Source organism: Rana temporaria, chromosome 3, assembly GCF_905171775.1.
Source record: "Rana temporaria chromosome 3, aRanTem1.1, whole genome shotgun sequence".
NCBI classification, from domain to species: domain Eukaryota; kingdom Metazoa; phylum Chordata; class Amphibia; order Anura; family Ranidae; genus Rana; species Rana temporaria.
In genome coordinates this window covers 57,707,397-57,719,626 of record NC_053491.1, presented here as the reverse complement: position 1 = coordinate 57,719,626, position 12,230 = coordinate 57,707,397, and the positions used below count along the sequence as shown (strand labels likewise).

The 12,230-nt window shown below is 40.8% G+C and overlaps 1 protein-coding gene across 1 annotated transcript in view; it reads right to left on the bottom strand.

Annotated features, from left to right (window-relative positions):
- The window catches only part of ATP8B4 (ATPase phospholipid transporting 8B4 (putative)), a 381,682-nt gene that overhangs the window by 270,697 nt on the left and 98,755 nt on the right, over window positions 1–12,230 (bottom strand). The window contains 2 exon segments of the mRNA XM_040342626.1: window positions 2,691–2,752; window positions 6,462–6,560. Coding sequence (XP_040198560.1) covers window positions 2,691–2,752; window positions 6,462–6,560 — 161 coding nt within the window.

Genomic DNA, 12,230 nt, shown 5'->3' with positions numbered 1-12,230 from the left:
GCACATCTAGTGAGTGACATTTTTGCCCAATCTTTGCAAAATAGCACAAGCTCTGTCAGATTGGATGGAGAGCATCTGTGAACAGCAATTTTCAAATCTTGCCACAGATTCTCAATTAAATTTAGGTCTGGACTTTGACTGGGCCATTCTAACACATGAATATGCTTTGATCTAAACCATTCCATTGTAGCTCTGGCTGTATGTTTAGGGTCGTTGTCCTGCTGGAAGATGAGCCCCCACAACAGTCTTTTTCTGACTCTAACCGGTTTGCTTCTAAGATTGCCCTGTATTTGGCTCCATCCATCTTTGGCTCCACAACATAATGCTGCCACCACCATGTTCAGGGTGATGTGCAGTGTTAGTTTTCCGCAACACATAGCGTTTTGCTTTTTAGGCCAAAAAGTTACATTTTGGTCTCATTTGACCAGAGCACCTTCTTCCATGTTTGCTGTGTCCCCCACATGGCTTCTCGCAAACTGAACTCCTTATGGCTTTCTTTCAACAGTGGCTTTCTTCTTGCCACTCTTCCATAAAGGCCAGATTTGTGGAGTGCATGACTAATGGTTGTCCTATGAACAGATTCTCCCACCTGAGCTGTGGATCTCTGCAGCTCCTCCAGAGTTACCATGGGCCTCTTGGCTGCTTCTCTAAATTAATGCTCTTCTTGCCCAGCCTGTCAGTTTAGGTAGACGGCCAGGTCTTGGTAAGTTTGCAGTTGTGCCATACTCTTTCCATTTTCAGATGGTGGATAGAACAGTGCCCCCGGGAGATGTTCAAAGCTTGGGATATTTTTTTATAACTCAACCCTGCTTTAAACTTCTCCACAACTTTATCCCTGACCTGTCTGGTGTGTTCCTTGGCCTTCATGATGCAGTTTGTTGACTGAGGTTCTCTAACAAACCTCCGAGGGCTTCACAGAACACCTGTATTAATACTGAGATTAAATTACACACAGGTAGACTCTATTTACTAAATAAGTCACTTCTGAAAGCAATTGTTTCCACTAGATTTTAGTTAGGGGTATCAGCATAAAGGGGGATGAATACAAATGCAAGCCACACCTTTCACATAATTATTTGTAAAAAAAAAAATGAAAACCATTTATCATTTTCCATACATTGTGCAATTATATGTTACTTTGTGTTGGTCTATCACATAAAATCCCAATAAAATACATGTGAAAAATTTCAAGGGTTGTGAATACTTTTTCCAAGGCACTTTATTAGTGTAAAAAAAAAAGGTAGAGGCTACCCAATAGTTTTTACTGTATGTACAGTCCAGCTGCATTACAGAAATAAGAATTTAAGAAGGCTTTAAAATGTATCTATTTTAACAATGTCTACACTATTCAATAATTATCTGGGTGTAAAATATTAATATTATTTGGCTAGGAATATTCAGACAGAACCCTATGTTACTCCAAGCCTCATCCTTCATTTAGTGTAATCATTCAGATGTTAAAGCAAAAGGACACCTCGAGGGTTACGTACATTTAAGGCCCCTTTTACACTGATGCAGTGCAGTTTGACCGCTATTGTATTGCGTTGTACCTGTGATTTTGGTGCTGGTTAGCTGAGCATTCCCATAGAGTTCCATTATGTCCTGTGGTTTTGGTGCACTTTCTGAAAATACACCAAAACTCTTGCATGCAGGACATTTGGTGCACTTTCTGAAAGTGCACCAAAATCACAGGACATAACAGAACTAAATGGGAAAGCGCAGATAACCTGCACCAAACCTTGCAAGTACACTGAGCTATACCTGTGGTATGGTCAAACTTCACCACATCTGTGTGAAAGGGGCCCAAGGGCTCGTTTACACATAATGTGGCGATTGGAATCTAGATAAAGACCAGTCACCTCTGGAGCACATCGCACACTGAAAAAGGTCATAGGTGAGCGAGGTGTGTTTTTCTTTTTTGTTCTACCAGCGGGTTGAATAGAAAAAACTCACTAAATTCCCCTATCCAAACACTATGTGGATGGGGAAATCCTCCCTGCTGTGTCTTTGTATTCTGACAGCGGGGAGACTTCCCTGCCATCAGAATACACTGATCGGTTCTGCAGGCTATAGCCTGTAGCGCTGATCGAGTGGAAACAGCCAGGTTGAACAGAAGTCAAACGGTAGATCAACTTTTGTTCAACTATAGTCCCCATACATGGATCTAAATTCATCTAGTACCTGCTGAACCGGCCAAATTTCAATCCATGTATGGCCAGCTTGAGACACTGCATGTCAGTGTACAGTAGTCTGTAAAAAGTACCAAGCAGAAACGGTGACAGAGGTGCTTCAAATAACACAGCACATTGTACAACATGGCAGTTGAGGCTTTACAAAAAGCAAAGATAGCCGATTGTTATGACTGAGCATTGATTTTCTTTAAAATCAATTATTAACTTTCATATACTTTGAATGAAGAATAGCATTATATTGCTAATTAGTAATTACCATACCATGAAGCATTCACTTGTCATTGGCCTGAATAGATCCACCTGGTATAGATACACATTCTGGACACTAGTGTTATATTAACCTCTACAAGAAATATATTTAAATACATTATCGCTCATTTTTTTTTTCGTTTAAATACATTTTCATATTGGTTCCACCTGGTCACTTGCGCAGAAACAGCTACAGCTTTAAAATGCATTACACAAACTGTTGTACAATATGAAGGTTGTTGTTCTCACCTGCCACTGAGAAGAACCTGAGACTGCCGATTGTTAACTTGATTATCAGTCTTATGACGGAACTGCAATTTAGAAAAACATCTATTGTAAATGACTAGTACCTGCATACAGTGTACAGGGCTCCCTTCCATTATATATAGTCACTCTTAGCCTTCATGCACTTGGCCATACAGGACCCATACAGAATGCAGAGTCTATGTAATCACTCTCCTGGGACCCCTATGTAGCAGATGCATGTCCCATGACAGTTATTACCCAGGCTCTGCACACTGTATAGCCCCTGTAAAGCCATGTGTATGAAGCCTTATTAGCAGATAATGAGACCTTTCTGTGAGTACCTAAGGTTGTATATTAACAAACTATGTTTGTCATTTTGTGGGGACTGAATAAATGTCTGTATTGATTGCTCCGCCAATGGGAAGCATAATCATTATTTTGTGTTTTGCATGCATAACAAATGTCAACTGGATATTCACTGGAGATTCTATTATTTATTGTGATGTATAATTTAAATGTGGTGAAATAACTTTTGTGTGTGTGTGTGTGTGTGTGTGTGTGTGTGTGTGTGTGTGTGTGTGTGTTTTTCTCACGTTTTTTTTTTTTATTAACATTATATTCTATGGAGTGAGGAAAAATAATACAGTCTAAGACCTTTAACAATGACAACTAGCACTATTTTTTTTCCAACTTTTTCACTGTCCAAATTCGCTTATCCTTTGATTACAATAGATCACAGCAAAGTCTACAGTGCCACCCAGTGGCTGCCTGCAGTGGTATGTGTCATGCAGATGAATAGGATTGCAGGTTACAGCATTCTAGACAAAACCCTCTAAATATTTGTGCATAACGCTGGACTCACTTATTTCATATAATTCCCCTTTGGGATTAATAAAGTATTTTGAATCTGAATCCTATTGTTATTTGTTGAATGGTTTATGAACACTTCTTGCTCTAAGGCTGTACTTGGACAGGATACTGGTATTCTTTCTCTGCCTTTACACAAGTCCTTGATTTTTACTAATTTCATTGTACTTCTGCATGGTGGAAAAAAAGCCAACAATATGTATCCATAAATTCTGTCTAAAATGTTTCCTTATTCCAATATTGGTGTCAACACAAAACACATTTTCCACTGTTTTCATTGGGATTTAACAGACATTTAAAGTGTTTAGCTGAACTTAATTCTAGTAACTCACATGCATTTAGGGAGAACATTAAAACACATATGCATAACGTAAACTCTGCGTGTTATAAATACAAATTCTATACAAAGCAAATTCCTAACTTGTACAAACCATATTCAGCTAAAAGTTACACTAAACTCTGGTTTTCAAAAACAACTTTCTCTCAGCCTCCTTTTGGCTACTGTCTTGAGGATGGTTTCATTCCTTCTGTACGGTCTCATTAATGTAGGAATTAGGGGTCAACCAATTATCAGCGTGGTCGAAACTTAAATTTTTCAAATTATCAGTTTCGTTTAGAAATGTACTGATATTGATCAGACCTCCTCCCCCTGTCCCTACGCGGCGCTCGCTGCAGTCTCTGACAATCTCTGTCAGCAGTGCGGTGGGCCACATAGAGATGACATCATCTCTCACTGCCTCGCATGAACTCTGTTCAGCTCCTACAGCAGGGCAGCAAAGGCTGCTCTTAACAGAGCTGCAGCCGCAGGCGAGTAGAGATAGTTATAACATCTCTCACCGCCTGCCTGTGTTGGAAAGTTTACCCACTCGGAAGCTGCTGGTGAGAGGCTGCCAGAAGTGGTGTAAGTAGTGACAAGCTGCATATGGGTGGCAGGTGACAGTGGCAAGTGACATGTTGCATCTGGGTGGAAGGTGACAAGCTGAATATGGATGGCAGGTGACGTAGGCAAGTGAGATACTGCATCTGGATGGCAGGTAAAAGTGGCAAGTGACATACTGCACCTGGGTGACAGTGGCATTCGACACGCTGCAGGTGACAGCGGCAAGTTAAACGCTGCATCTGGGTGGCAAGTGACAGCAGAAAGTGACATGCTGCATCTGGTGTCAAATGACATACTGCATCTGGGTGGCAGGTAACAATGGCAAGTGACATACTGCATCTGGTCGCAGGTGACAGCGATGTACAGAATATCGGCACCTGATACTGGCTGTCAGCCCAAAAGGTGGCCGAAAAATCAGTATCAGCCCTGAAAAACTATGTCGGTTGACTCCTAGTAGGAATGCAGCCAGCCTCTCTTGCTTGTCCCCAAGATGGGATAGGTAGCATGTTTAGAGCAGTGCACATGACCGCAAATAAAGTGCGCTGCTCGTTTCAAACAAGTAGAAAAAAAATTACAATGTAAAATAAGATACAAGGCCATTGAGTAGAGAATGAATATGGATTATTTTTGAAAAATAAGGATATCATTTAATAAAGAGAATTTATCTCTTTATGATTCAGTGGCGTCGTGCAGCCACGCAACGCGTCAGGATTCAGGAGAGCCGTCGGTGATGTCATCTCCGTTCGCGGCCGAGAACGGAGACATCTCAGAGACACACGCTGCTAGCTACATGCTGATTTATGCTGACTGTAGCCGTTCTAAATGTGAGTGCAATACTTTTGTCTATTAAAACTGTGTTATTGCATATTACACTATGGGGAATCCACTGTGTTTTTATTGAGTGCCATCCATGCTGGGAGTGTTCTGGCTAGGACCTGGGAGACCTGCAGCTGGGAGTTTGGAGCAACAGGCTGTCCTGGAAATACTGATCTGCAGTGGTATCTGCTGGGCTTTGCCATTATCAGCAATTATTATAGGCTCATTATAGCCTTTACCAAGGTGAGAGGCTTGTACTACCATACACTGGTGTTTGTTCTGCCCAGCTACACTGAATGATCGTGCGGTGGATTGCAGCTATTATTCAAGCACATTTGCAAAACTGGAAACACTATATTATTGGATTATTGTTTTGAAGCACTATACACTGTTGAAATATTGTTGAAGCACCGATACTTTGATTGAACACTTTTTCTTCCTTTTTTCTAAATTTTATTTGAGCACGGGATTGTGCACATAGACCTTTGTTTACAGTTTTTTATTGATATATATTATTATATATCCATATTGCATTTTATTTCATTATTGGAATATTTTTTTGCACTGGATGTTTGATTCTACATTTTATCCACTGAGGGATTTTTTCTTTTCACCTTTTCACACTTTAATTTTGGAAATTAATTTTGGAATCTATTTGATGACCGAAATCCTTTTTAGTTAATCATACATTTTGGATTTTCATTATTTTCACGATATTCATCCTTCTCATCATTGATGTTGATGTTTGGAGGGTTTCAAGGAATAAGGAGTGAAACACATTTTAACTGGCCAGTCATTAATGATATTGTGCATCTATTTATGTATTTGCTGAGGATTTAATATTTGTTTTATTGGCAAGCGCCATTACACCCCCTCTCTTTATTACTATTGCTGGTGCGTGAGCATCTTTTAGTAGTGGCTGCTGCCTATATATTTTAATATATTTTATATATTTTATTTCAATAGTTTTAATATTAGCTTTTAGTGCCCTTGGTTAGAGTGGTTTTGCGCATTAGTTCCCCCCCCCCCCCCTTATACATTAAGGATATCATTTAGAGTCACTTTAAGGAGGCTTACTTTGGTAGTGGCGTGATAAAATATAAGGTATAAATATAAACCATTTTTATGTTTTCAAGTTAAAAAAATTAACTGCATTATATAACAAGACTGCCATGATCTGACAATAACAAAAAAACACAGGCAAAACTTACATAGTCATCAGTGGCATCTTTAACAGCAGTGATGGTCAATACAAGAACTAAAGGCACAATGGTGGTAAACCATGACAAGGAAGAAATTTCGGGAATCAGCTGCAAAGAAGAATATGAAATCATTAGGATAGCTGCACACATGCAATCTTTTACTATAACAAGATATGAATGGTTGACAATTGTAGTTATATGGTTATATATATATGCAGCTGTTAAATCAACAATACCAGCTATCTACCATGGGCCAGATTCAGGTAGATCCGCGCAATATTTGCGTGGGCAAAGGGCAACGATTTTTGCTCTGCGCCCCATGCAAATATTTTGATATGCCCGCGATTCACGGAGCAGTAGCTCTGTAAATTGCGCGGGCGCTATGCTAAATAGCCCGGCGTAAGGGCGCCTAATGTAAATGATCCCGCCGGGGGCGGGAATCATTTAAATTAGGCGCTCTCCCGCGCCGAGCGAACAGCGCATGCTCCGTCGGGAAACTTTCCCGACGTGCATTGCGGCAAATGACGTCGCAAGGACATCATTTGCTTCTAAGTGAACGTGAATGGCGTCCAGCGCCATTCACGAATCACTTACGTAAACGACGTGAAATTTAAATTTCACGAGCGGGAAGGGCGGCTATACTTTAGCATTGGCTGCCCCTGCTATAGCAGGAGCAACCTTGCGCTAAAGTCGCCGTACGGAAACTCCATACCTTGCGTGCGCAGGGCCCGCGCAACTTTTGTGAATCGGTGGTAGTATGCAATTTGCATACTATACGCCGATCACAATGGCCGCGCCCCCTAGCGGACAACGCAAGAATGCAGCCTGAGATATGAAGGCATAAGGAGGCTTATGCCTGTCATATCCTAGGCTGCAGTCCGCGTAGCGATGTTCCTGAATCAGGGGCATTCGCTACGCGGGAGCAAAACAGCTATTGCGCCGCGCAACATAGGTTGCGCGGACGCAATAGCTTCTTGAATCTGGCCCCATGTGTTTAAACCGAGTCAAATAAAGTGTGCTTAATGCCTAGTACACACGATATGATACAAATGATTGTTTATTTTTTGTATGCTAGTCTCATATTGAAAAACCAATAGGTTACTAAGGTTACGAACATTCTTGTACAACAGAATATTACTTCGGAAGTGATGAGATGTAATTTATCCTTTCTTTTCCGAGCATGCGTGGTCTTGGTAACGCAATTTTCTTTCGTACAAATACTACACCAATTACACGAAAATCATGCATTCTGTTATTGTGCGAGAAAAAAATTCATACTTGCATCTTCAGATAATTTTACATGAACGGTCGTGATCAGCTCTCGAAAGCTGTGTACCAACAATCAGATTATTGTACGACCGCTCCAAAAGCAATATTTTTCGTCTGACCTTCTCATCGCATGTACTAGGTATAACACTCCGTGCACATCATTTCAAAAGCACACATTCATTTGAAGTTACATAGTTAGTCAGGTTGAAAAAAGACACAGGTCCATCCAGTTCAACCATAAAATAAATAAATAACAAATATTGTACAATCCAATATACCCAATTCTATACCCACAGTTGATCCAGAGGAAGGCAAAAAAAAAACAGCAGAGCATGATCCAATTTGCTACAGCAGGGGAAAAAAAATCCTTCCTGATCCCCCGAGAGGCAATCTGATTTTCCCTGGATCAACTTTACCTATGAATGTTAGTACCCAGTTATATTATGTACATTTAAGAAAGTATCCAGACCTTTCTTAAAGCAATCTACTGAGCTGGCCAGAACCACCTCTGGAGGGAGTCTGTGATCCAATGAATAAGCGTTCAACATGCCTGTACCCCACTACAACTTGTACAGGCATCACAACAAGGGAAAATCTCTACAATGTTGTCACACAAAGAAAAAACCCCAATGCACACATACAGTAGACCTAAACAAACATGCGCTATGGGTATGACCTCATTACATTATATGATTTATAATGCATATTTTTATTAAATACTGAAATCTCCATGAAATGTTCGAACTATTCTAACTATTAATTATGGTATTTGTGGCATTACTTATATACACACATAGCAATCTTACAATTCTATGTGGTGCACTACTGTGTGCAACTACTACTTAACGTTTACGTATCCCATACCACAGTCTTATCTATAAAGATCAACTTGAACTGGTTTCTTTGTACTGTAGTAAAAAAGTGCTGCACAGTGCAAGATACTGGTAACAGAATAAATCTAATATTAAATAGTCTAATCTAGTGTCGTACCTAGCACATCTGGCACACACGGCTAGTAATTATTTTTCACCCCCTCTAAAAAAAAAAACATCTCTAATAATACAGCTGCACCAAAGTGTGGGTGTGGTCAAATTGCATCAACAATGGGAGGGGCCTAAGGGGACATGCTTTAATGACGCCTCCACATACCCCTCTCCTAGTCCAGTGTCTCTCCACACACCCCTTCCCTCCTGCCCTAGGCCATCCCTGTATTCCCCAACCTCCCCCTTTAGTCCAGGATTCTCCAAACCCCTGCTGACAACCATCCCTGCCACAGCCAGACAGGGCGCCAGAGCACCGCAACCCAATGCTGTGTGGGCGGGGCGTATCACGCCTCTCCTACTGTGTGCTGCACTTGCGAGGAAGAGATCTATAAAGAAAATTCCTCGCAAGCAATCTTCTGTGCTTGCGAGGAAGAGATCTATAAAGGAGGCGGGTGAAATCACTTCGCTTCTCCTGCCCGACTCCCATAGAAAAACTTTCCTGAGCCGAAAGTGCAGCGGACTGTAGTGAAGCTCAGCCTCAATATGCACTTCTGAAATTTAAATTTGATTTGGCTGTGTCACCCTCCCACACCCCCTTAGGTATGTCAATGGTATATTTTGTACCTGGTAGACAGGTCTGGGACAACATCAGCAGGCTCTCTCTCCTCCCTCATATTGTATGCCAAAGAATATGCCACCAATGCTCCTATCATTATTGTACAAAGGGCATTTGGCTTCCTTAGCTGAGATTATTTATATTATGTGTTACAACACAGGGGGTTTGGGCCACAATTTCCTACTTGATGACCTAAATCAGATGAAGTGGCTTCTGTTCAGATTATTTTTTCCACATCTAGGAGGTACAAGACAGTTGCCTATTATCCCCACTTCTGTTTGCCCTACTTAAAAAAAAAAAAAAAAAGAAAAACTATATATTGATTACACAGCCCAACAAAAAAAAATCTTTTTATTGGTTGTCTTGCTTTTTACAAATGTTCTTGGGGCTTCTTTGGGTGCCGATTTAGAAAATTTCATTGGCTAGCCTGCATCAGCTCTCGTTTTTATTTAGATATGGTCAAATTTATAAAAAATGTTGTCTGTTCTTCTGTGACCTAATTTGTGTTCGTGCGTACAAGTTAGCAGATATAGTGAGAGTGTGTATGTACTTCCAACTGTAACTTTACATCAGAAACATTGGATTCTAAAGTTTAATTTATTAACTATATTATAGTTATGACCATATAGAAGATGTGTGTATATTGGCACTCATATTTTTATATTTTCAGATTAAGCACCGTAGAAGTTATAGTTATTTTACAATAGTGCTGCCTGAATCATACTGACATATTTTGCTATATTTATATTCTGATTTTTGATGGGCAACCAGAGTGAACAGTGGTATATATGACATGTATGCTGTATCTCAAAAACTAGAGCTGATAGGGAACAAAATTTGCTATTTTTGTAATCAGCTGCTCAGATATACCCCAGGAACAGGTATAACATTCGAGGCACCAAAATGTGTGCTGGCCTGTGTTATTAATCTGCCCTGGCTGTCCCCAAAACATTACAGGTGGGTTGCTTGCCATATCACTAAACACTCCATGGTGATATAATAAAGTCTCAAATGTTCTCGTAAGTTAATCTTGCCACATAATATCCTAATGCCAGTTATGTTACAACCAGCCATGAAGACATGACTGTCATAATCTTTACTTAACAAAACACTCTTTAAGAGACTTAGATATTATATTCTTTCAAACGCTCCAGGATAAGCATAAAGCTAAATTATGAAACATCTTGCAATACCTCCAAGTTAAACATGTCCCCTAACAACAACACAAGCAGGATTTGTGCTCCTTCGCAGCTTACACAAAAAGCTTTATTAGACAACACCTAAAGCCTTGCCTAATCTCCTTAGTATATTGTCTGTTATAACAGTTCAGAGAATCCTTCTTTCATACATGCTGAAATAGGAAACAGATTTTGGAAACTTTGTTACGACAGATGATTGGAGCTAGATTTGTGCCACCTCCTATGAACTCAGCTCACGTTTTAGATGTAGAAGCCAACTACAAACTTTTTCACTGCTGGATATCTGTTATGGTCCCTACATACCTGTCACTCTGCTGCCATGGCCGCCAGACTGAATACTCTTTAAGTATATCTGGTGGGACTGACAAATAGTCAAAAATATTTGGATCAAAGCCTACCAGAGGCTTTATACCATCACAGGAGCATCTTTTTTTGCAAAGCCATTCTAAACAAAAACCCAAACTATACATTTCCCATCAGTTTAAGCTGTTCATCCATATTCTTGCTGAAAAAAAGGAGTAAAAGCTTGGCCACGGAAAGCCCTCACAATACCCTTTGTGGAAGTCAAGCACCGGGCCTCTGATTCCATTCCTACCCATCATTGTTGTTTTGTTACATTCCATGTGGAGGTCACTGCCTAATGACCTGTACACATGATCCAAACATCGTATGACAGATCGTACAACTTTTTTTGCTTAATAGTCGCAAGTACCCATCATTGTTGTTTTGTTACATTCCATGTGGAGGTCTCTGCCTAATGGCCCGTACACACGATCCGAATATCGTATGACAGATTGTACGACTTTTTTCGCTTAATAGTCGTAAGTAAAAATTGAATAAGTTATTAAAGTGGAGTTCCACTCATTTTTTTTAAGCTTGGCTGTACTGCATGCCCTTAATGCACAGTTTTCACAATGGGCAATATTTTTTAAAATTATGGATGGCAAATACCTTTTTTCCCCGTTTTTATCCACAGCTTCCTGGTCCTAATAGCCTAGGCGATCAAGTCTTAAGGCAATTCGCAAGGGTTCCTGGGATATCGGCGTCATGCATCCCATGGCTCCTTGCGAATCACCTCCTATCGAAATATAGCGTTTTTTCTAATTCTTATAAACTAGCTGTGTGTAGGGAAAGAGAGCTTTCTGACGTCATCAGTGAAGTTGGGGTGGGCGGGACAGAGCAGCTATCGATCGCCAGCCAATTATTTGGCTTCTTAAGAAAGGGGGCGGAGTCGCATACACGTAGCGGCCCACCCTGACCCCATCCTATTGGCTGGCGATCGATAGCTGCTCTGTGCCGCCCATCCCGACATCGCTAATGAATATTCTGAAAGATCCTCTCTCTCTCCCTAGATTACAAGACAGTGTCACCAACCGTCACTGTGTAGAGCAATGTCGAGACGTGCTAGACAGGGAGAGAGAGAGAGAGAGAGAGGAGCTTTTAGAATATTCATCAGCGATGTCGGGGTGGGCGGGACAGAGAACGCCAGCAAATAGGATGGGGTCAGGGCGGAGCCGCATACATTAATAATTGGCTTGTGTTCAATAGCCGCTTTGTCCCGCCCACCCCGACATCGCCAATGAATATTCTGAAAGCTTCTCTCTCTCCCTAGATTAAAACCACCATAAGGATGTGTCACCCTGTTTCGGTCCACACCCACTATTAATGCCAGTGCATTTCCTGCCTAATGTGACTTATCTTTCCTTTCCTC